The 19,465-nt window shown below is 53.4% G+C and overlaps 1 protein-coding gene across 1 annotated transcript; it reads right to left on the bottom strand.

Moving 5' to 3' along the window:
- Positions 1-1,896: 1,896 nt before the first annotated feature.
- Positions 1,897-16,865, bottom strand: CCDC42 (coiled-coil domain containing 42). Its single transcript, XM_058283499.2, has 7 exons — positions 16,481-16,865; positions 16,045-16,150; positions 15,608-15,712; positions 13,645-13,842; positions 6,210-6,431; positions 5,965-6,123; positions 1,897-2,160 (listed from the first exon to the last, which is right to left on the bottom strand). The coding sequence occupies exons 1-7, from the start codon at positions 16,561-16,563 to the stop codon at positions 2,083-2,085; spliced, it is 951 nt and encodes a 316-aa protein (XP_058139482.1). The 5' UTR covers positions 16,564-16,865; the 3' UTR covers positions 1,897-2,082.
- Positions 16,866-19,465: the final 2,600 nt, after the last annotated feature.

Raw genomic sequence — 19,465 nt, 5'->3', positions numbered from 1 at the left:
AAGGGCGAGCCTTCATTAGTCCCCGCTTGGGTCAAGCAAGAAACTTGACACTCGGAGGCGCAGAGTGGTGAGGGCGAGGGGAAGGAAGGAAGGGAGAAGGGGGTGCCTCTGGCTCTCTGGCCTGAGGCCTTGGGGTGGGGCCGATGGGTGCTCCCCACCAGGCAGCGAGGAGGCATCTTAATTTTCACCAGCTGGACTTTTCAAACACCTCACAGAGACAGCCAAAGACAGGGCGATGTGTGTTTTGGGGGGTTGAGGGACTGTCTGCCACCTCCCAGGGCACAGCCCAGTAGGCTCGACGGTCGGAGGAAGCTATTTTTGAGGTACGTGCTTCACCCACGCCCCTGCTTCTGGAGGGACCGGACCCCAGTTCCCTTCTGAGTACCACCCTGGAGTCTTGTCCATCTGGGTTTGTGAGATGACCTCTGCCCTCTAACCCCTTCCGGACAGCAATCTGCTTGGCCGGAGCCAGCCAGCTCTGCTGCGGCCTCCAGAGTCCATTCCTCTCTTCTGAAGGGTGCTAGGCCTCCCTTCCTCGTCTGTGACACGGAGATGCTGATGGTGTGGTGGCTCTGTACCGTGTCACCTCAGCCGGCATGAACCACGTTGCCCAGAATTCCTTTTCCTGTTGGTTTCCAATTAGGGCGGGCCACAGAGACATCCGCGCGGGAGATCTGGAGGGCCAAGGGAGGCGGCGGCCATTTTGTAGCTCCTGCCCTGCCGACTCGCCTCCTGGGGGTGAGGGCCTGCCCGGGCCTGCAGGGCCTTCACCTTCTCTTGGATCCTCTTCAGCTTCTGTGACTTCCAGGCCAGCCGTGGGCGCAGCTCGGTGACAAAGGGTGCTGGTGTCGGCAGGACATCCCGACCACGGAGTCCAGAGGCCACGGAAGCCAGCTGGTGCTTGTGGGTTCCAGCTTGTTCTTATCTCCCCCACGTCACAGCCGTGTTTCTTTCCCAGCTACCTCCCCCCGTGGACTCCAAGCTCCAGCATCAGATGTAAAGACAATGGCCTTACAGGAACTGCTTAACCAGCTCCCATAACGGCCTATGATCATCCAAAAAGGTGATGACGCACAGCAGCCCAAACCCGCATCTGAGCAGGGCAGGCTGCGGCCGAGGTTCCTGGGAGGAAACCAGGAGCCTTGTCCAGGCCTTCTGAGAGGCAGCCTAGGCCAGTGCAGAGGGCACAGGCTTTGGGGGCAGGCAGATCTGAGTTTGAATCCTACAGCCGGTATCCTCAGGCACATGCCCTGCTCAGTGAGACAGGGGCAATGTCAGGTTTTCACGAGGATGATGAATGCTCAGGAGAAGCTGCTTTCTCTGCTGCTAATGTCCCAGGTGTCTCTGACTTGGCTTTTGCCACTGATGATTTAGAAAGTGCAACTGAGTTGTTGAACTGAGGCGTAAGACTTTACAACGGCCTCTGTCCAGCTGAGTTTTGCCGGTTTTCACCCATTGTTTCCAGCCTGCTACGATGCTCCCAAAGCCTTGAGGTGGTTGTTCTGCAGGTCACTGGTCCCTCAGCCCGTCCCCAGTTAGAAGAGCCTGGCTGCTATTTCTTCGTTAGTGTCGCTGATACTGTGCCTGATTTAGGGTCCCCAGCTGGTGGGAGAGCAAGAATTCTTGACTCACCAGCTCTGGAACTCTGTCCTGGAACGCGGCCTTCACAGCTCGAGTGAGTCTTTGTACCCGTTGTAGAAACACCAACCTTTTTCCTTTTTCTTTTTAATCTTTGAAGTGGTAGAGGAAAGAAGGGTCCTATGTATCAACCCCAGGAATCTGTTGTCCCCCCTAACACTTACTGTGGCGACTCCACACCCAAGATTTGGTTTCTAGCCCCTGCTTTGAGAAGGGGGTGCTTCTTCCTGTGAATAAACCACCAAAAAGAGAGAGAACTTCATAAGAAACTGCTCGTAAACTTTAATGATTTGAGGGCTGGGATGCACGGAGGCCTGAGGGGGCCTTGGCAGGGTGTTTGCCAGCAGAAAGACACGGCATTCCTTAGCGGCCTGGACTGAAAGCCCCGCAGGAAGCTTTCTCCCTGTCTCTGTCTCAGACCATCCTGGACGCACGGCTGCCTCCTTACACGCGGACTTGCTGTTGTTCCTTCCTCTTCACCTCTGCCCAGATGTCTGACAGGTCCTGGATGAACTGCTGGACCTAACGAGGCAAGGGGGCGGCGTTAGCCCCACCCAGCGACAGGGCTCCCCGTCCCGAGGGCCATCCCTCCGCGTGACTCGTAAGGAGTTTCTGGCTTTCCCATGACTGGCATCTTGAGGAGACCACATTCCCTTGGTGGAAAATCACTCTTGTTGAAATCAAGTATCAGGTTTAGAGCCTAGAAGCAATAAAAGGGAATGGAGTGGGGAACGCCTGCAGGCAGACGCGGGGGTGGCGGGAAGCAGAGCTGACCTCTGACAGGAGGGAGAAGAAAGAAAGATGGTCAAGAGCAGACTCTGGACTTACGAGCAGACGGCAGGGGGCCATCCGCCCAGGGGCAGGCCGCCCTCCACAGCTTAGAAGTCCTCATCCACTCGAAGCCCAGAACTTGGGGAAGTCACTTCATCTTTCTGGGCCTCAGTTTATTCATCTTTAAAAAGGGAAGAAGAGCAGCTGGGGAACAGACGTGGCTAAAGCAGTTGAGCCGTGGGAGCCCATGTGGCTCAGTGGTTGAGGGCCGGTTTCCCACATACAAAGTCCTAGGTTCAATCCCTGACCCCGGTACCTCAAAAAAAAAAAAAAAAAGGAAGGAGAAAATACTGACTGAGAAGGTCTCTCCAAGATCTCTCTGTTCTAAAATGTCTCCTTTTCAAGAAAGTTCCTAGATATGGAACTACACAGACTTTGCACAAAACTCTCAAAAACCCTGTCAATGAATAATAATGTTACTTTACCAACATAATTCCTGCTTTGCAAATAAGGATACAAAGAGTCAATGCATTAAAAAGCTGCCCCTGGGGCTAGAGAGAAAAGTTCAGCACTTGGCAAACTCTGTCCTTATAATACATATTATATATATAATATATATATTATATGTATGTATACATATATAAGTATATTATATACATATAGATATATACATATAATATATATTATATGTATATATATTATAATACATATAATACATATTCATATACATCAAAAAAGGGTTCTGGGGCCAAGTAAGTTTTCAAAACTATGCTTGGAGATACTCAGGGTACAGAGCTTAGTAAAGTCTTATATTTAAAAACAAAACAACAAAAAACAAACCTCTTAACTTTAGCATAGACTTTTTAAAATTTATTGGTCCGTGGAGTCCTTTTATTCACCCCCACAGAAAACTTGCTAACCTCTTGGGATTCTAGGATTTGCCAAACATTTGGAAAATGTTGCTCCAGAGAGTTTGGCTTGAGTCAGGGATAATGCTGAACTTCTCATGACACTGTGTATTGAATTCAAATAGTTTTGGCCTTGTGCAGAATCTTTTTTCCTAAGTCATACTGTGGTACCGCACTCTTAGTTCTATCCAGTGGACTGCCTTACGTGGCCTGAGCCTGCATCTGGTACTGGGATGTTATTAAGAACATTACTCAGTGTCTCTGAAGCCCATCAAGAAATTAAGTAGTGGAAAAAAGGTTCTCTTCTTTTGTGAAAACCTTGTGCTTTCTTCTTTGGGAACAAGAATTATGTCTTGCTTTTCACTCTGGCTGCCAGGAAGTTCAGAGCCAATTATTGCCAATTATTATAAGGGTTGCAGGCCCTTGTAACCCAAGAACCCCCAGTCTGAAGTTCTCTTCCTCTAGCCCTGACCTCTGATTTTAACTTCTATTTTCCCAGGTCCTCATTTTTAATTTCCAGGCTACTTGATCACATGTATTCTGTCAGTAGGCACATATCCTACTGGGATGAGGAGGGACATTTTAAGATAACATATGGGCAATGTGAAGTAGTCCTGTAGAGGCAAATCAAGGTTGGGAGAGAGTCAGAAAGCATAAAATTTGTAGTAGGCAGACCAGAAGCTGAGGTCTGAGGAGGGAAGACGAGAGTGGGGGACAAGGAGCTGGAGGCCACCACTTCCTGAGGTCCTCCAGGAGTCCCCAGGACAATTTCTGGGGAGTGGGGTGTCTATGAGGCTAAAGCTCTTTTGTAATACTTAGGCTTTATTTACCTTTTCCACTCTTGATTCCTCATGAATGTACAGAGGGGTTTACTAGAGTGGGGTTTAGGTGACGTGTGATAGGACATCAGAGTGAAGGAAGAAGTGATGAAAATTCACCTGCCTGCTACTGAGTCAGATGGTAAAAAGACTGGCAGAAGTTAGACTCATGCCACTTTTCACAGAAAATACTTTTTGGGAATAGTTACTTTTCATTAAAAACATGTTAACTACGTTGACATATGATGGGCTTTTAAAATTGTCACTATAAAATGAGTGAAATAGTTATATTTTTCTTTTTAATTTCTAATATGGTATATATCAACAGATATACCCCATATAATCAAAAAGCTCTTTGAGGGTCCTCGATAAATGTTAAGAGTGTAAAGGGATTCTGATACCAAAAAGTTTGAGATTTGCTACTTCAGAACAAAGTTTCTTACAAATCCCCCCCTTTGGACTGCAAACACCCCACTGAATAGTCATCACGGGAGACTCCAGAACACACCTAAGAACTGGCTCCTAACACACCCTAAGGTGCAGACTATTTGTTTTGGGGGAATTCTTCCTCCTTCCTGGTGGGTGAATGAAAGCCTTTACATTTCATGAGCTTCACCTTTTTTTTTTTTTTAAATAGGAGATGTGCCTCTCAGTCAATTCAGCCAATTTCTTTTATGGGCTTATGTTTCATATTCATTCACCAAACATTTATTGTGCGCCTACTGTGTGCCAGATGTTGTTTTAGGCACTGGATACAGCAGGCAACAAAACACAAAACTCCTAGCCTTTCAGGAAGCTCACTTCCTGGTGTTTCACAGCAGAGCTAAAGACTTCTGCGCAAGAACCAAATAATTAATCAGTCAGGGTTTTCTGCGGGTCAGATAATGAATTTGCTGGTGCAGGGTTTGCCAGCACAGTGGGGGACTGTGTGTCCATTTGGTCATAAGTGAGATGATTTGGGGTGGCACTTGGACAGGACATTAAGTAACTCTGACTCATACAGGGAAAAAATTATTTCAATTTCCTTTCAGTTACTTCAAAGAGAAAGATGGGTACTAGTATGACTTGAACCATCTGTAAACTTGCTAATTCCTTTTTTTTTAACAAAGAGTGGGCCTCAGACACTAGACTATACAACTGATCACTACTGGCCACTCTGATTGGTGTCAATGGGACCTTAGCTCTAACGGGGAGGTTCTCCAAGCTGGAAGCCAGACCTCAAGCAGCATCACCTGGCAACTTGATGGAGAGGCAAACTCACAGGTTCTTACCCCAGACCTATGAAATCAGATGCTCTGGGATGGGAAAGCAAATTTGGCTCAACTGATAGGACATCTGCCTACCCAGTGGGAGGTCCAGGGTTCAAACCCAGGGCCTCTTAACCCACGTGGTGAGCTGGCCCACAGGCAGTGCTGATTCGCACAAGGAATGCCCTGCCATGCAGGGGCTGTGCCCGCATACGGGAGCCCCACGCACAAGGAGCGTGCCCCACAAGGAGAGCCGCCCTGTGTGGGGAGAAAAAAACACAACGACGCAGCCTTTCCAGGAGTGGCACTGCATGCACAGAGAGCTGACGCAACAAAGAGAGGCACAGATTCCTGGTGTTGCCAAGAATGCAAGCGGACACAGAAGAACACACAGCAAAAGGACACAAGAGAGCAGACAAGGGGGCCGGGAGGGGAGAGAAAGAAATAAAAATTTTTTTTTTAAAGATGCTCTGGGGGAAGGGCCCGGCAATGGGCGCCACCCCTCAGGGCCCGGTGACAAGAACCTCGGCTCCATCGGGCTCCTAACGCCATTCCAGGAACCCAGGTGCCCGCCCCGCCTACCATGTCCAGCTGCTTGTGCGTGTCCTCCAGGGCCACGTAGGTGGATTCCTTCAGCTGCTTGCTCACGATCTGGAAGAGGTTCAGGGTGGCCATCTTGATGGTGCCGAGCAGGAGCGTCTTCTTGGCCGCGGTGTTCTGGATGTGCGCCCAGCGGGACTCCTGGGCGGGCGGCAGGGGGCGTCAGCCGCGGGGGGCCCTCGCTCCCTCGCGCCCTCGCCCCCTCCGCCGCGCCCGCGGGGCCTCACCCAGACGATGACGTCGCTGCGGGCGCGGTCGAAGCGCATCTGCAGCCGCGCCAGCTCGTTGTTGTGCTGCAGGATCTCGTCGTCCTTCTCCTCCAGGTAGCGCGCCAGCCGCGCCTTGGCGTGCTCGATCTTCTCCTGGCCCTCCTGCGCCGACAGCATGAGGTCGTGGTGCATGCTCACCAGGGTCTTGTAGCGCGCGATCACCTCGTGGATCTCCTCGAACTGCGGGGCCCAGCTCGCGTCACTGCGCCGCCGGCCCCCCCGAGGGCCCCGTGCCGCCCGGCCCGGCCCCCAACTCCCAGCCCGGCAGCCTCGGCGCTGCAGACAGGACGTCCCGGGCCAGGGGCTGCGAGGACGTTCTCCTGGGTTGGTATGGGCCAAGGTGCGCGTGGTGGGCCGGGTGCAACGGGCCCAGGGGTGCGCAATCTTGGCTGCATGTTAGAATCACCTGGGGAGCTTCGAAACAGTACACCTTGGCCTGTGGATTTTGCAAACACTTCCCCGGTGACTCTGCAGCCAGGGCTGAGAATTGCTGTGGAGGCCATTTTGGGATGCCTCGGGTAATTATTCCATTCAACAACAATGTACCAAGCTCCACTTGCCAGCCAGGAACTGTGCACAATGCCAGGAACATAGCGGAGATAAGAAAGCCAGACCCTGCTCCAGTGGAGCCTCCAGCTTTGGGGGTGGTGGGGAGAGAGGCCAGACATAAACAGGCAGTTACCGCACAATGATAAGACCTATCTAGAATTCACGGGCGGGGCTGGGCTGGGGTAATACTTTGGGGCTGCTTCAAACAACGCTCTAGGGTATTTGGTCAACATTTCAAGCGAGGAGGAGCTGGAGCTGGAGAGGGAGCCAGTGGGACAGCTCGCCTTCCCTGGCCAAGTCCAGAATCATCCCACCAGGCCCTAACCAGCGGCCCTCACTCTCCTTAGAAGGCAGACATGAGCACCGGCTCCCGTACTCCCCAACTGGTCTCCCCAGGGCTTATCAAAGAGTGCCTTCCAGCCACCCAGGGGACACGCCCCGAGTGTGGTCTCCATCTCGTGACATTTCCACTGATGGGTTGCTGTCCTGGGAACTGCCCTGTTATCTGTTCCCCAGAAATGCCTCAGTGGGGAAGGCCTCCCCCAGCCCAGCCTTGGAGAACAGGGGAAGAGCCAGAAAAAGTTTTCCCAGGGAAAGGGTGGCTAAGAGGAGACAGGAGGCATGGATAGAAGCAGCAGGTGGGAGAAGGCGAGGCAGGATGACAGGTAGGGGGTGAAGTTGAATGGGGAGGGATGCAAGGTGACCTCAGGACTCTCAAGGTAGTTTAGCAGGAAGGGCATAGTTCAAAATGGAAGGGAGGGGGCCTGGAGGAGTAAAAACGTGCCCTGCAACTCCGTGAAGGAGGGTGGACATGATTTCATTGAAGGATTGCAAGAAGCAGAGTGGGAACTTCATGTCCACATTCCAGAAGGTTCACTGGCAAGCAGTGCAATGCCACACGGCAGGTAAAATGAGTGGGCTAGAGCAGAGCTACCGGGAACAGGGACATGTCTCAAAAACTTCAGGTGATGTCAAAGGGACTCAGGTGCCAACTTGAAGAGGCTCCGAGTGCCCAGAGATGGGACAATTTCACATCAGTCAGAATGAGTGTGAAGGATGGAAACACAGCAAATGTGTTTAGAAACCCACCAACTCATAGTGATACTGAAAACATTACAGGTCACTTTTGGAGGCTGCTAGAGAACCAACTTGTTATTCTTCAAACTGTAAATGAAGACTTGGGCATTTAATAAGCTTTTCCTTTAAGATCCACATAGCGATCAAATAGCTGATGAAGGAAAAATTTTTTGGAGAAGTCCTTTTTGTTATAGTAGTAGTCTAGCTAATAAATGAAGAAGGGATGAAACAACGTGTCCAGCACCCTGGGAGGGTCCTCTACCCCGTCTGTCAATACCTCCCCCCACCACTGAGGGAGCCATTATTCTGTCGTCTCCCATCATAGATTAATTTTATGTTTTTTTGGTTTTTTTTTAGGAAGTACCGGGGATTGAACCTGGGGCCTCCTATATGGGAAGCAGGTGCTCAACCACTGGCTTTTTGCTCGTCGTTATACTTAAGAAACATATCAACCAAATGCAGCATGGGACCCTGATTGGAACAAACCAATGTCCCAAAAGCATTTATGAGATAATGGAGGCAATTTTAGCATTGGCTGGATATGTGCTCTTAAGGAATTGTCAAATCGCTCCTAGGTGTGGAAACAGTAATGCAGTTATGTTTAAAGAGAGACCTTGTCTTTTAGAGATACATATGAAATACTCATGGATGAAAAAACATCATTTGCTTCAAAATGGTGGAGGTGGGAAGTGTGGGGGATATGATTATGAGTTCATAATTGCTGGAACTAGGTGATGAGTAATGGGTGTTCCTACTTTTGTATATGTTTGAAATTTTCCATAATAAAAAGTTTAAAGGAAAAAAACCATATGGTTGATTGGAAAAAGTAAGTTGCAGAAAGACATATATAAACTATAATTTATAGATATGTAATATATTACAAAGGAATAGAAACAAGCGTGAGAATGACAAATGTGAAAAGCAGGTTACTTGTTACCTCTGAAGAGAGGGGAAGAAGAATGGGATTTGGAAATGGCACACATGGGGTTTCAGTTACTTGTAGTTGTTTTATTTCTTAAGGAAAAAAAGAATCTGAGCTAATAGGGCAAAATGTTAAAGTTTGACAAAGTGGTGTGATGAGTACTTGTTATGTATTTCTCAATACTTTTCAGTATGCTTAAAATATTTTGAAAAATAAAGGAAGAGAGAGGGAGGGAAGGAAGGAAGGAGGGAGGTGGGAAGATGGAAGATGGAAAGAAGGAAGGGAGGAAGATGGATAAATGCTAGGTGCTAGATAGATAAATGATAGATGCTAAATGCTAGGTAGATGATAGACGCTAGATAAATGACAGATGGATGATAGATAAATGATAGATATAGATGATGGATAAATATAGATAGATGGTAGATAAATAATTGATAGATATAGAGATAGCTCAATCATGCCGACAGTAGAATGCCGATAGGGCTGTCCAGCCAAATGCACAGTGGACCTCCAGATGAAGTCCACTGGTGGTCTGGACGAGAGAAGGGGCAGGGGTGTTTTCCAGACATTCTTCTGAGGCACAACCCACTGCTCTGCTGATGGATGGCTGGGGGTGGCGTGGTGGTCAGCAAGAGGAGGGAGTCAAGGCTGAGGCCGAGTCCCAGGTGGGCTGTGGGTGGGTGACCATGCCATTCACAGCTCAGGCCGTGCCAGCGGCAGGGCTGGCCGGGGATGGGAGGAAGCAGATGGGAGGAGCTGTGGACACAGTGGGTTAGACGGAGGGGCCTGAAGCTTAGGAGAGGGATACAGGCCAGAGGTATACCTGATTTCCTCAGCTCTAAGATAAGCATTTTGCCAGCCCTGAAGCTGAGACGTATCTTCCAATTTATTCTTTAATGCAGTAGTCTTTCCTCACCCTACCAAAAATCCCAATGATTAAATCAATGATTTACCTTGCAGCAGGTAGTACTTTAGGATGGAGGAGGTAAGAGACCTGGGACACGTGCACATATAAATTTGATGAACTCTACTGGAATCACCAGGGGACTTTGTAAAGCTTTGCATCCTCCGTCTCCCTGCACCACGGGCCCCACCACCCGGAGCCAGCACGACTGCCGGTCACATCTCTCGGGAGTGTCTGGGTGGGGGGAATGGGGTGCACAACTACTGACATGGGTGGGGGGGTAAGGGATATGGGCAGTGCTGGGGGGGCGGGCCCAGGACTTCCTCAGAGGGAAAAGGTGGAGGCTGAGAAGGAGGGGCTGTAGGTCGGAGGGTGCAGAGGGAGCCCTCAGGCAAGGGCCAAGGCTGTTCCAGGAGGGGCGTCAACACTGACGGGCATCCAGCCGCACGGCTGCGTGAGAGCAGCTGAGATGCCCGAAGCTCTGCCAGCAGGGGGCCTTGGGATGAGCAGAATCCGGGGCCCCGTGTGGCCCCCCGAGGACCGCTTATAGGCTTTCCGCTCTGCAGCAGGGCGGCTGTTTTTCGGGTTTCTCTCCCTCCCTCTCCCCAGCACATTCAAGGAAGCCAAGACACCCCGCAGAGAGGAAGCAGATACAGATGGAGGCAGCCCCCCCACCCCCATGCAGGCAAAGCTGCTGGTGCTCCAAAGCCTCAGTCCCCCGACAGACCCACACACCCAATGAAACACTAGCCTTGAGACGACCCGTCGCAGACACACCTGCAGCTGTCCCAAACCCACGGCCCGCACCCAGACATTGACCCAGGCGTCGCTCACAGACACCCCCAGGCGGTGCCTCCAGGACTGGCCCACTCCCCCCAGCCCCGACGAGTCCCGTTGCCCTGGGAGGGAGGCCTCAGCAGCTTCCTCCCCTCACAAACTGTGCGGGGGGCCTCCCCAGGCCGGGCCTGACGGGAGAGGGTGTGGAGGGCAGGCACGCGTCTCCTGGGGACCCCCGTTGGCCCTGAGGGAGGGGCAGAGCTGGGCCGGCACACAGGAGGTGGCCATTCTGTGGAGTCGGCCCAATGGGCCGAGCTCGTCTCACGGACGCCAAGGGCAGAGTGTCCAGAAACATGGGGGCCACCGTGGCTGACGCCAGGCTGTGGACAGAAACGAGGCCGCAGGTTTGGGCGCCAGTGACTCTGGAGGGGGTGGTGGCGGCCAGAGGTGAGTAAGTGAATTGAAAGCGGGGCTGTGGAGACGGTTGGCCTGGACAGTGCCTTCTGGAAAGTTCCCCCTGCGTCAGGAGAGCTGGGACAGTACACAGAGAGGGACGTTGGGTCTTAAAACAGTGCAGATGCTTAATGCATGTGTGGGGAGTAAACGAATGAAAAAGGAAATATTTCAGGGAGGGCAGGGGAGTGTGGTAGTCTGGAACTGTAGGTACCCCAGAAAATCATGTTCTTAGAGCTAATCCTTTCCTGTGGGTGTGGACGGTTGTAAGTAGGGTTTTTGATGAGGCCACTTAGTTAAGGTGTGGCCCACCTCATCTAGCTTGGGTCTTAATCATCTTCCTAGTGTCCTTTATAAACAGAATGAATACAGAGAGAGAGAGATGGAGAAAGAAAAAGAGAGAGAGAGGAAGAGAAGGGCGGAGAGGGAGGGGTAGGGAGGGGGAGAGAAAGGGAGGGGGGAGGGAGAAAGAGAAAAGCCACAGAAGCAAGGAGTTGAAAGCAAGAGAGAGAGAGAGCAGAAACGCCACCCTGTGCCTTGCCACAGTAAGGCTCACTGGCAGCCGTCTTTGGGAAGAAAGCATCAGATATCGTGGATTTGGATATTCTCATGGTCTCAAACTGTAAGCTAATCAATTCCCATGGTTTAAAGCCAATCCAGGGAAGCAGACTTGGCCCAGTGGTTAGGGCGTCCGCCTACCACATGGGAGGTCCGCGGTTCAAGCCCCAGGCCTCCTTGACCCGTGTGGAGCTGGCCCATGCGCAGTGCTGACGTGAGCAAGGAATGCCGTGCCACGCAGGGGCGTCCCCCACGTAGGGGAGCCCCACGCACAAGGAGTGTGCCCCGTAAGGAGAGCCGCCCAGCGCGAAAGAAAGTGCAGCCTGCCCAGGAATGGCGCCGCACACACGGAGAGCTGACATAGCAAGATGACACAACAAAAAGAAACACAGATTCTTGTGCCGCTGACAACAACAGAAGCCAGCAAAGAAGAGCACGCAGCAAATGGTCATAAAGAACAGACAACTGGGGCGGGGCAGGGGAAAGAAATAAGTAAATAAGTAAATAAATAAATAGATTAATTTGAAAAAAGCCAATCCATTCAAGGTATCTGTTTTGAGCAGCCTAATAAACTGAAAGTCTCCTCATCTGTAAAATGTGGGTAATACTAGACCTTCCCTGATAGTGGTGCTGGGAGGCATACACGGATGTATCCAGGGACAGTTCTTAGAACAGTGCCTGTTACGAAGTAGGTGCTAAGGATGAGCAAAATAAAGTAATTAAAAGCATTGGGTGTGGGAAGCAGATGTGATTCAACCAATTGTGTTCCCGTCTACCATATGGGAGGCCCTGGGTTCACTTCCTGGGGCCTCCTTGTGAAGGCAAGCTGGCTCACGCCCGCAGAGAGCTGACAGCCCGCACCCATGGAGAGCTGGTACAGCAAGATGATGCAACAAAGGGAGACAAACAGACACAGAAGAATGTGCAGAGAATGGACACAGAGAGCAGACAGCAAGCAAGTGGTGGTGGTGGTGGGGGAGGGATAAAATTTAAAAATAAATCTTTTTTTTTTTAAAAAAAGCATTGGGTGTAACATGGTTAAAAGGGGAAATTTTTACCTTGTATGAATGTTAATAGAACAAATATTTAAAAAGAAACCCATAGGGCAGTACAATACTATGTTACTAGTTCAATTATAATAATATTCTTTCATGAATTGTAACAAAGATGCCATACTAATGCAAGGTGCTAATAAGAGGAGGGTATATGGGAGCTCTGTATTTTCTGCTTGATTTTTCTGTAAATGTACAACTCCACTAATAATAATAATAAATAATATATTTTAAAAATATAAGCACTAAGTGAAGTTGGAAGCTTCTGACAAACTTTCTGACCAATACCCAGCCTAGAGCAGCTCTTTCTCCCCATATTCACGCTTCACCCGATGGGACAAAAGCTTCCTTGGGGGGAAAAATCCACAGGGATATCCAAGGCCTCCCAGGCACCCGAGATGTGTGCTCAGGGTAGGCAGGGGATTCTGGAAGGGGAAGGAAGCCAGCAAGGAGTCTGGCCTGGACTCAGGCTGGCATCTCCATGGACTCTGCCTGCTCCTGAGTTCAGGAGTGAAGGGCGCCCCGGCTCAGAGCAGAGGAGCCGTCTCGCCTTGCCCAGGGGAGGGCAGAGTGTGTGTCAGTGGCAGTGGATGGCCTAAGGGTCTGTTTTGGGGCACATGTCTGCGGCCATGGTTGGACCTGATAGGCACAAACCCCAACATTCAGAAGACTCAGGTGTTGGAGTCTAGGGGCTTTGCCAGCTGCATCTCCTCAGAGCAGGGGGAACATCCCTGCAGAACCCCCACCCATAGTCCTGAACCCCCAGTTGGCCAGGCTGCCCCCACCCATAGTCCTGAACCCCCAGTTGGCCAGGCTGCCCCACCCATAGTCCTGAACCCCCAGTTGGCCAGGCTGCCCCACTCATAGTCCTGAACCCCCAGTTGGCCAGGCTGCCCCACCCATAGTCCTGAACCCCCAGTTGGCCAGGCTGCCCCCACCCATAGTCCTGAACCCCCAGTTGGCCAGGCTGCCCCCACCCATAGTCCTGAACCCCCACTTGGCCAGGCTGCCCCCACCCATAGCCCCAGGCCCTGGGAAAGAGGTCTCGAGGCTGAGGCAGAACCTGCCCCCCCACCCCCCGCTTCTCCCAGGACTCGCCTCGGAGTTCTCCACCACCTTCTCCAGGTACTTGTTGAAGATGGAGTAGTCCTGCAGCTTGGCGCTCAGGCGCTGGTGCTCCAGCCGCAGGGCCGCCATCTCCTGCTTAGCCTTGGCCACCTCCCGCATGCGCTGCCTCTTGAGCTCCCGCTCCTTGTTGGCTTTCTTCAGGGCCCGGATCCGCTTCTGGTCATTCTCCTGGAGCCGGGGCAGGGGGCGCGGTCAGGCCGGTTCCCACGCCCCCCACCCCCAGGCCGTCCCGGCTGCCCGTCAGGCCAGAGCCCCCGCCTGGCACTGAGCCCGCAGCCTGCCGGCGCCCGCTGCCCCCTGCCCCCTGCCCCCCACGAGGCCCTGTGTGCTGCAGCACCCCAAGGACAGGTGGGGGCCCCCAGGCCGCCCCGTTGGGGAGCGGGTGCGAGGAAGAGGGTCTCCCAAGTTATTTGAAGCTGGTGAGGGGATGCCTGTGGACTGAGCGGGGGTTCCCTCAAAGTCAAGAGGCCTGGGGGGCTAGACAGGAAATGATTCTGCTTCCGTGGGAGGGGGCGGGGAGGCCCACCCTCCACCCAACTCAGTGTCTGGAGAGACCGTGACCCGGGGACAGGCTGAGGAGACCCGGAAGTAGGAAGAGGAGCTCTTCCGACGCAGTGTCTGTGGGTTCTGTTCTGAGTGCTGGGGTCAGTTTCTGGGCCCAGAGCTGGGAGGCCCCATTTTCCTCCCCTCTTGCTACTTAGTGCCTCGGTTTCTCCAAAAATACAAATGAGCAGCAGTGCGCCTCTTTTCCTTCCAAAAGTTGGGGCAATAGTGCTTGAGCGATAGGAGACAAGGCAGGAGAAGGGCCTGGTCCAAAGGGCCTGGGGATGGGGGGTGTTAGGCTCTTCCAGACAGGGGGTTCCTGGGGGCTAGGGCATCAATTTGACGTCCGGGAGGAAGACACAAGGCTCAGCTACTGCAGTCCGTCCCGCCCCCGCTTCCCCTTCCTTCTGCAGCCCCTGCCCTAGATTCGGGGGCAAACCCGCCCACCCCTCACTCTTCGCTCGTGGCTCCCGCAGGGCCTCCCTTGATTCCATGCAGGAAGGCATATGTGGTGGCGGCATTTTGGGAACACGGGGGCATTTGCACAGGAGATTTGACCCTGCCCCATGAGCCCAGGAGAGAACTGAGGGACCCTAACCCCATCGTTTTCTAATCCAACTGTACCTCAGAATCCCCTGGGGAGCTCTGTAAAAATGCAGATGCCTGGGCCTGACCTCAGACCTGCTGAAAGCAAGGAGAGAGCCCCTGGCCTCCGTACTTGGAGCAAGCTCTCCAGGATTTCTGTGCTGCTGGTTCTCTGGCACCCCCAAATCTCCTGCCACCCCAACCACTCCATGAGTTTTTCTCTGGATCTCTGGAGAACATGCCCAGCCCAGCCACTTCTCTTCCCATCTGGTTCAGGCCTGGGGCACGGCGGAAGATGCTTAAGTGTGGGCCTGCTTCATAACAAAGCATGGCAATGACCCTTCTGGAGCTGGGCCAGGCCCTGAAGGATTCCTTAAGTGCTGGCTGAAGTGTGTCTGGGATAGATCTGGATTTTTATGACGATTAAATTGCTCCTCTGAGGACCGAGTGAGGTCTGGGAATGAATTCTGGTGCTTGATATGGAGGGGCGGGGCGGGTGGGGGACTTATTCACCCTCGTATCCCCAAGTGCCCAGCCCTGATGCTGGCACATCATTCATTCATTCACTGTATGTGCCAGGCACTGGCCAGGAAATAGGAAACAGCAGTTCAGAAAGGTCAGAGACTGACAGGCAAACAGGAAAGTACCAACAGAGCAATAAGTGGAGGCACAAAGGCAAGCACCAGGCATTACTGGACCACTGTGGAGGCATCTAACCCGGGGTAAGGGCATCAGCAAGAGCGAGGAGGAGAGAGAGGGGCAATGTGCCGGACTGTAGAGTGCGGGTCCCCTTGCCCCTCTGTACCTGGATGAATTGCTCAAATTTCTGGATGTGAGCCTTCAGCTGGGCCTCCTTGATGCCCAGTTCCTCCCAGCGTAGATTCAGGGCTTCCATCCTGCGCTTGAAGGTCTGCGGGAAGGGTGGGGGGAGCAGAGGGCTCAGGAGGGCCCCTGGCACGGGTGCCGAGGCAGGCCGCAGCATCCTGTCCTCCAGAGCCTCCACGTCCGAGCGCAGGGGGCTCGGTGCACGGCTTTCTCCTCTCCACCCCACGTTTCTCTTGGGACAGGGCATCCCAGGGCGCTGGCTCCCCCAGAGATGCAGATCATTTCTGAGCTCCCCAGAGGGAAGAGACCAGAACCACCAGCTGGGGGTTCCTGGCTCTAGCCACCTCCACCCACGAAACGGAGGGTCCCAGCTCACCCCCCCCCCCCCCCGCTGTGGCCCTCCCTGCATCCCCCTACCTCCTTCTTCTTCTCCATGGCCTGGTGCATAATCTTGGCCTCCTTCTTCTTCTCCAGGAGCCGGATGGATGGGGACTCTGACTGCTCATCCATCGATGGGAACTTCCTGCCCAAGACAAGAGGGGCCTGTGGGTTCTGGGCCCCCGGGGCAGGCTGGGACTGGACAGCAAACCGTGGAGATGGACACGCCTGGGGAGGGGAGGAGATCTCTCCCTGCATCTGAGTGAAATAATTGGAGTGTGGAGGAGAGAGGGCCATGCTGGCACTCAGGGAGCAAGCTGGGACAGGGGTAGGGGTGTGATCTGGGTGATGGGAGCTAGGTGAGCGGGAGCGCTGGGTTATGGATGTAGAGGGGGCAGGTTGGGACTGGGAAGGTGGGTGCCGGGTGGCCTGTGGTACAGAGCTTGCGGAACAGGCCCGGCCCGTAGACACTTACTGCAGCAGTTGCAGCAGCCGCTCGCCATACTGCAGCCGGAAGTACTCGGCCAGATCTTCCTCTTCCATGATGCCCAGACTCATGGCTGCGGTGACCCCACAGCCCAGGCCACTGAATCCTCACAGCAAAAGAGCGCGTGGCGGTGCCACAGGTGGGTCAGGGTGGTGGGTCAGCTCTTGCCTCTCCCCTCCTCCTGCTTTTGGGGTCCCACGGGGGTTAGGTATTTGAGACGCTGCCCAAGATGGGTGGAGGCTGAGGAGCTAAAGTGCAGGCTGACGCCTTGGGGCGGTGCTGGGTCTGGCTGCCTAGCAACGGGTCCCCTGGTTCTGTGGCCCACACGCAGAACCCAGGCTTTGCCCTCTGACCCGTCTCCCCACTGACTCCACTCTTGTTGGGGTCCCACCCTCTGCTCCTGCCCTCACCCCTCCGGGGCTCTGGGAGAAAGTGAGTGAGGCCTGGGGAGCCGCTGGTTGCCATGGCGCCGGGGGCAGGAGGCAGGGCCTGGGTGTCCAGGCTGAGAAGTGGGGTTTCGGTACCGGGCTGTCCCCTGCCCCTGAGGCCTCCCTCCCAGGTACAGGTGGTGTGTGAGGGGCAGGGCAGGGCACTGGGCCACTGACCACCAAGGGGTGGGGGGACAGAGGAGCCTGGGGCCCGTGGGGCAAGCACAGGAGGGGGGCCTGGGAGATTCCAGAAATGGTGGGGGGAGGCCTGAGGTCGAGAGCTTTGTGTGTGGGGGAAGGATGTGGTGTGAGAATAGGCAAGAAGCTTGGGATTGAAGGGACATGACAAGGAATGCTGGGGGGGGGGGGGGGGTGTGTGTGTGCCATTTATTTTGAGGCTCCAGGACTACTAAAATATAAAGAAATGCCCAAACAGGGAAATTTCGCATGTTTTAAATGTTTCCTTTGTAAGGCTGCCGTCCGTGGTCCCGCCAGGGGATATGCATGAATTCATTGGGCCTTGAGGCCCAAAGCCATCGGGTCTCCGCGCTCCAAGCTGGGCCCTGGCCGGGAGGCAACGGCCGCCACCTCGAGCTCAGGGACAGGCCCCGAGCGCCCCTCCGTCCCCGCGGCTGATTCCCAGGCCTCGCTCCCCTCTCGGGCTGGGGAGGGTCGTCGGGGTGGGGTGCGGCCGCTCGGCCCCGGTCGCCGCGGGAACTCAGGCCCCTTCGCGGCATGGCCGGTCCTCCGGCGCCCCCTGCTGGCCGCCCGCGGCTCTCCCTCGGGGGGCGCGGGAAGGAGGAGACGTGGAGGAGGCGCCGCTTCCCCCCTAATCATCTCCCGCACCCAACTTCCTCTCCGCAGCCGGCTGTTTAGGAGACACCTGCAGCCGTAAATACGCATCCCGCGCCTTCCAGCCAGGCCCGCGGACCCAGCAGAGACACAGGAGATAGGGCCAAACTCACCCCTCATCACCCCACCCCAAGGCCCTAAAACCGCAGGTGGCTTCTCCTCTGGGAGCGCCCTGGAGAGGCACTTTTCGCAACAGAACAATAACTGTAAACTCCTTGAAGGGCATGTTTCTTTCAGGATTTAGCACTTGAGCCTGGCACAGTTCTGACACATGGAAGGTGCTTACTTAACATTTGAACAAATAATCATAATAGTAGACAACCCCAATGCCTGGAATCCTCAAATCCACCTTCTCTAGGTGAATCTACTACCACTTTAAGGTCCATTTTACAAAGAAGACGGAGGCTCAGAGAGAGTAAGCATCTTGCCCACGTCACCCAGCTAGGAAGGCGTGTTGTTGATGGAAGGCTGGGACCCCCCTGCTGCCCTGACAAGGGGTCCAAGGGCTTCGAATTGGGGGTGGAGACATCTGCCCGAGTGCCTGGTGCCCGTCAGGACAGGGTGGGGGCTCAGCGGGTCCTTCGGGCTGTCCAGGGTAGCCCTGGGTTCCTGGCCCTTCCTGGCCAAAAGGCTCTGTCCCCCTGAGGCACGCGGTGGTGGCCAGCTGGTCTCTCCTTTCTCGTACAGACTTCACTGCTTTCAGTGTCTTGCTTTGGTGGTTTTTTCTCTCTGTATTCACTCAATTTATAAAGGACCCCAGTAATAGAATTGTTCCATCCTGAAGGAGGTGGGTCCCACCTTAACTGAAGAAACCTCATTAAAAGATCCTACTTTCATTGGATTTACACCCACAAGAATGGATTATATTTAAGAACGTGTTTTTCTGGGGTACACACAGTTTTAAACCACCACCAGAGGGAACCTGTGATGGGGGCAGTTTGGAGAGGCCTGTGCGCAGCTCCTTTTGCTCGAATAGCAGTTGTGCTCTGGCTCAGTCCCTCTTGTGGTCAAAGAATGGCAAAGCCCTGCAGCCATCTGCTCCTTCGCTGTTTCTCCGTTTCTCCTCTGAATCCATTGACTTCAGCCATTGGATTTCTACTAACCCAATACCCTCCCCCATACAATGGTTTTCCCTTATGATCAATACTGTCTAACTTATACATGCCATTATTTTCTCCCAACCTATTATTTTTTCTCCCTTTTGCTTATGGTGTCTTCTGTCGTAGAAATTTAAAAGAGGTACACAGCCCATTTATAACCCCAAGGGGTTTTGCCTTTTGCTTAGGGAAGTCTTCCACACTCAGAATGATAAATATATTCCAACCCATTTGCTTCTTTTAGAAATTATGTTATTTTGAAGTGGCCAGTGTTACAAGCGAATGTATTCTCATAAAATTATAATTCATTCAAACAAGATGAGAGGGCTAGAGCCCCTTGTAGCCCACCACCCAATCCCGTTGCCCAGAGGTAACTACGCTTTCAACAAATACTTAGGTTGAGCAGCTGCCCTGCTGAGACTGGGGATTCAGCCGTGAATAAAACAGGGCCCCCCACTCTTCTGGTGGTTAGGGGAGGAAACTGACAATAAACAGATAAATTCTGGAGATGCAGTCTGGGAGTGTTGTAGTGAGGGCACCGTCCTCACTGCTGCCCTGAGTGACCAGAGCCGGGAGGACGGGAGCCGGAACCAAGG

This window comes from Dasypus novemcinctus, chromosome 21, assembly GCF_030445035.2.
Source record: "Dasypus novemcinctus isolate mDasNov1 chromosome 21, mDasNov1.1.hap2, whole genome shotgun sequence".
Classification (NCBI taxonomy): Eukaryota; Metazoa; Chordata; class Mammalia; order Cingulata; family Dasypodidae; genus Dasypus; species Dasypus novemcinctus.
Note: the sequence above shows the minus strand (reverse complement) of the source record. Positions and strands in the feature narration are given on the sequence as shown.

Bases quoted from the DNA above. Each gene is read 5' to 3' on its own strand.
- CCDC42 (XM_058283499.2), bottom strand. From the start codon at position 16,563: ATGAGTCTGGGCATCATGGAAGAGGAAGATCTGGCCGAGTACTTCCGG. The intron at 6,432-13,644 runs GCGAGTCCTGGG...TGGGCCCCGCAG, and splicing joins AGGTGGTGGAGAACTCCGAG to TTCGAGGAGATCCACGAGGT. The intron at 6,124-6,209 runs GTGAGGCCCCGC...CCGCCCGCCCAG, and splicing joins GCAGCGACGTCATCGTCTGG to GAGTCCCGCTGGGCGCACAT.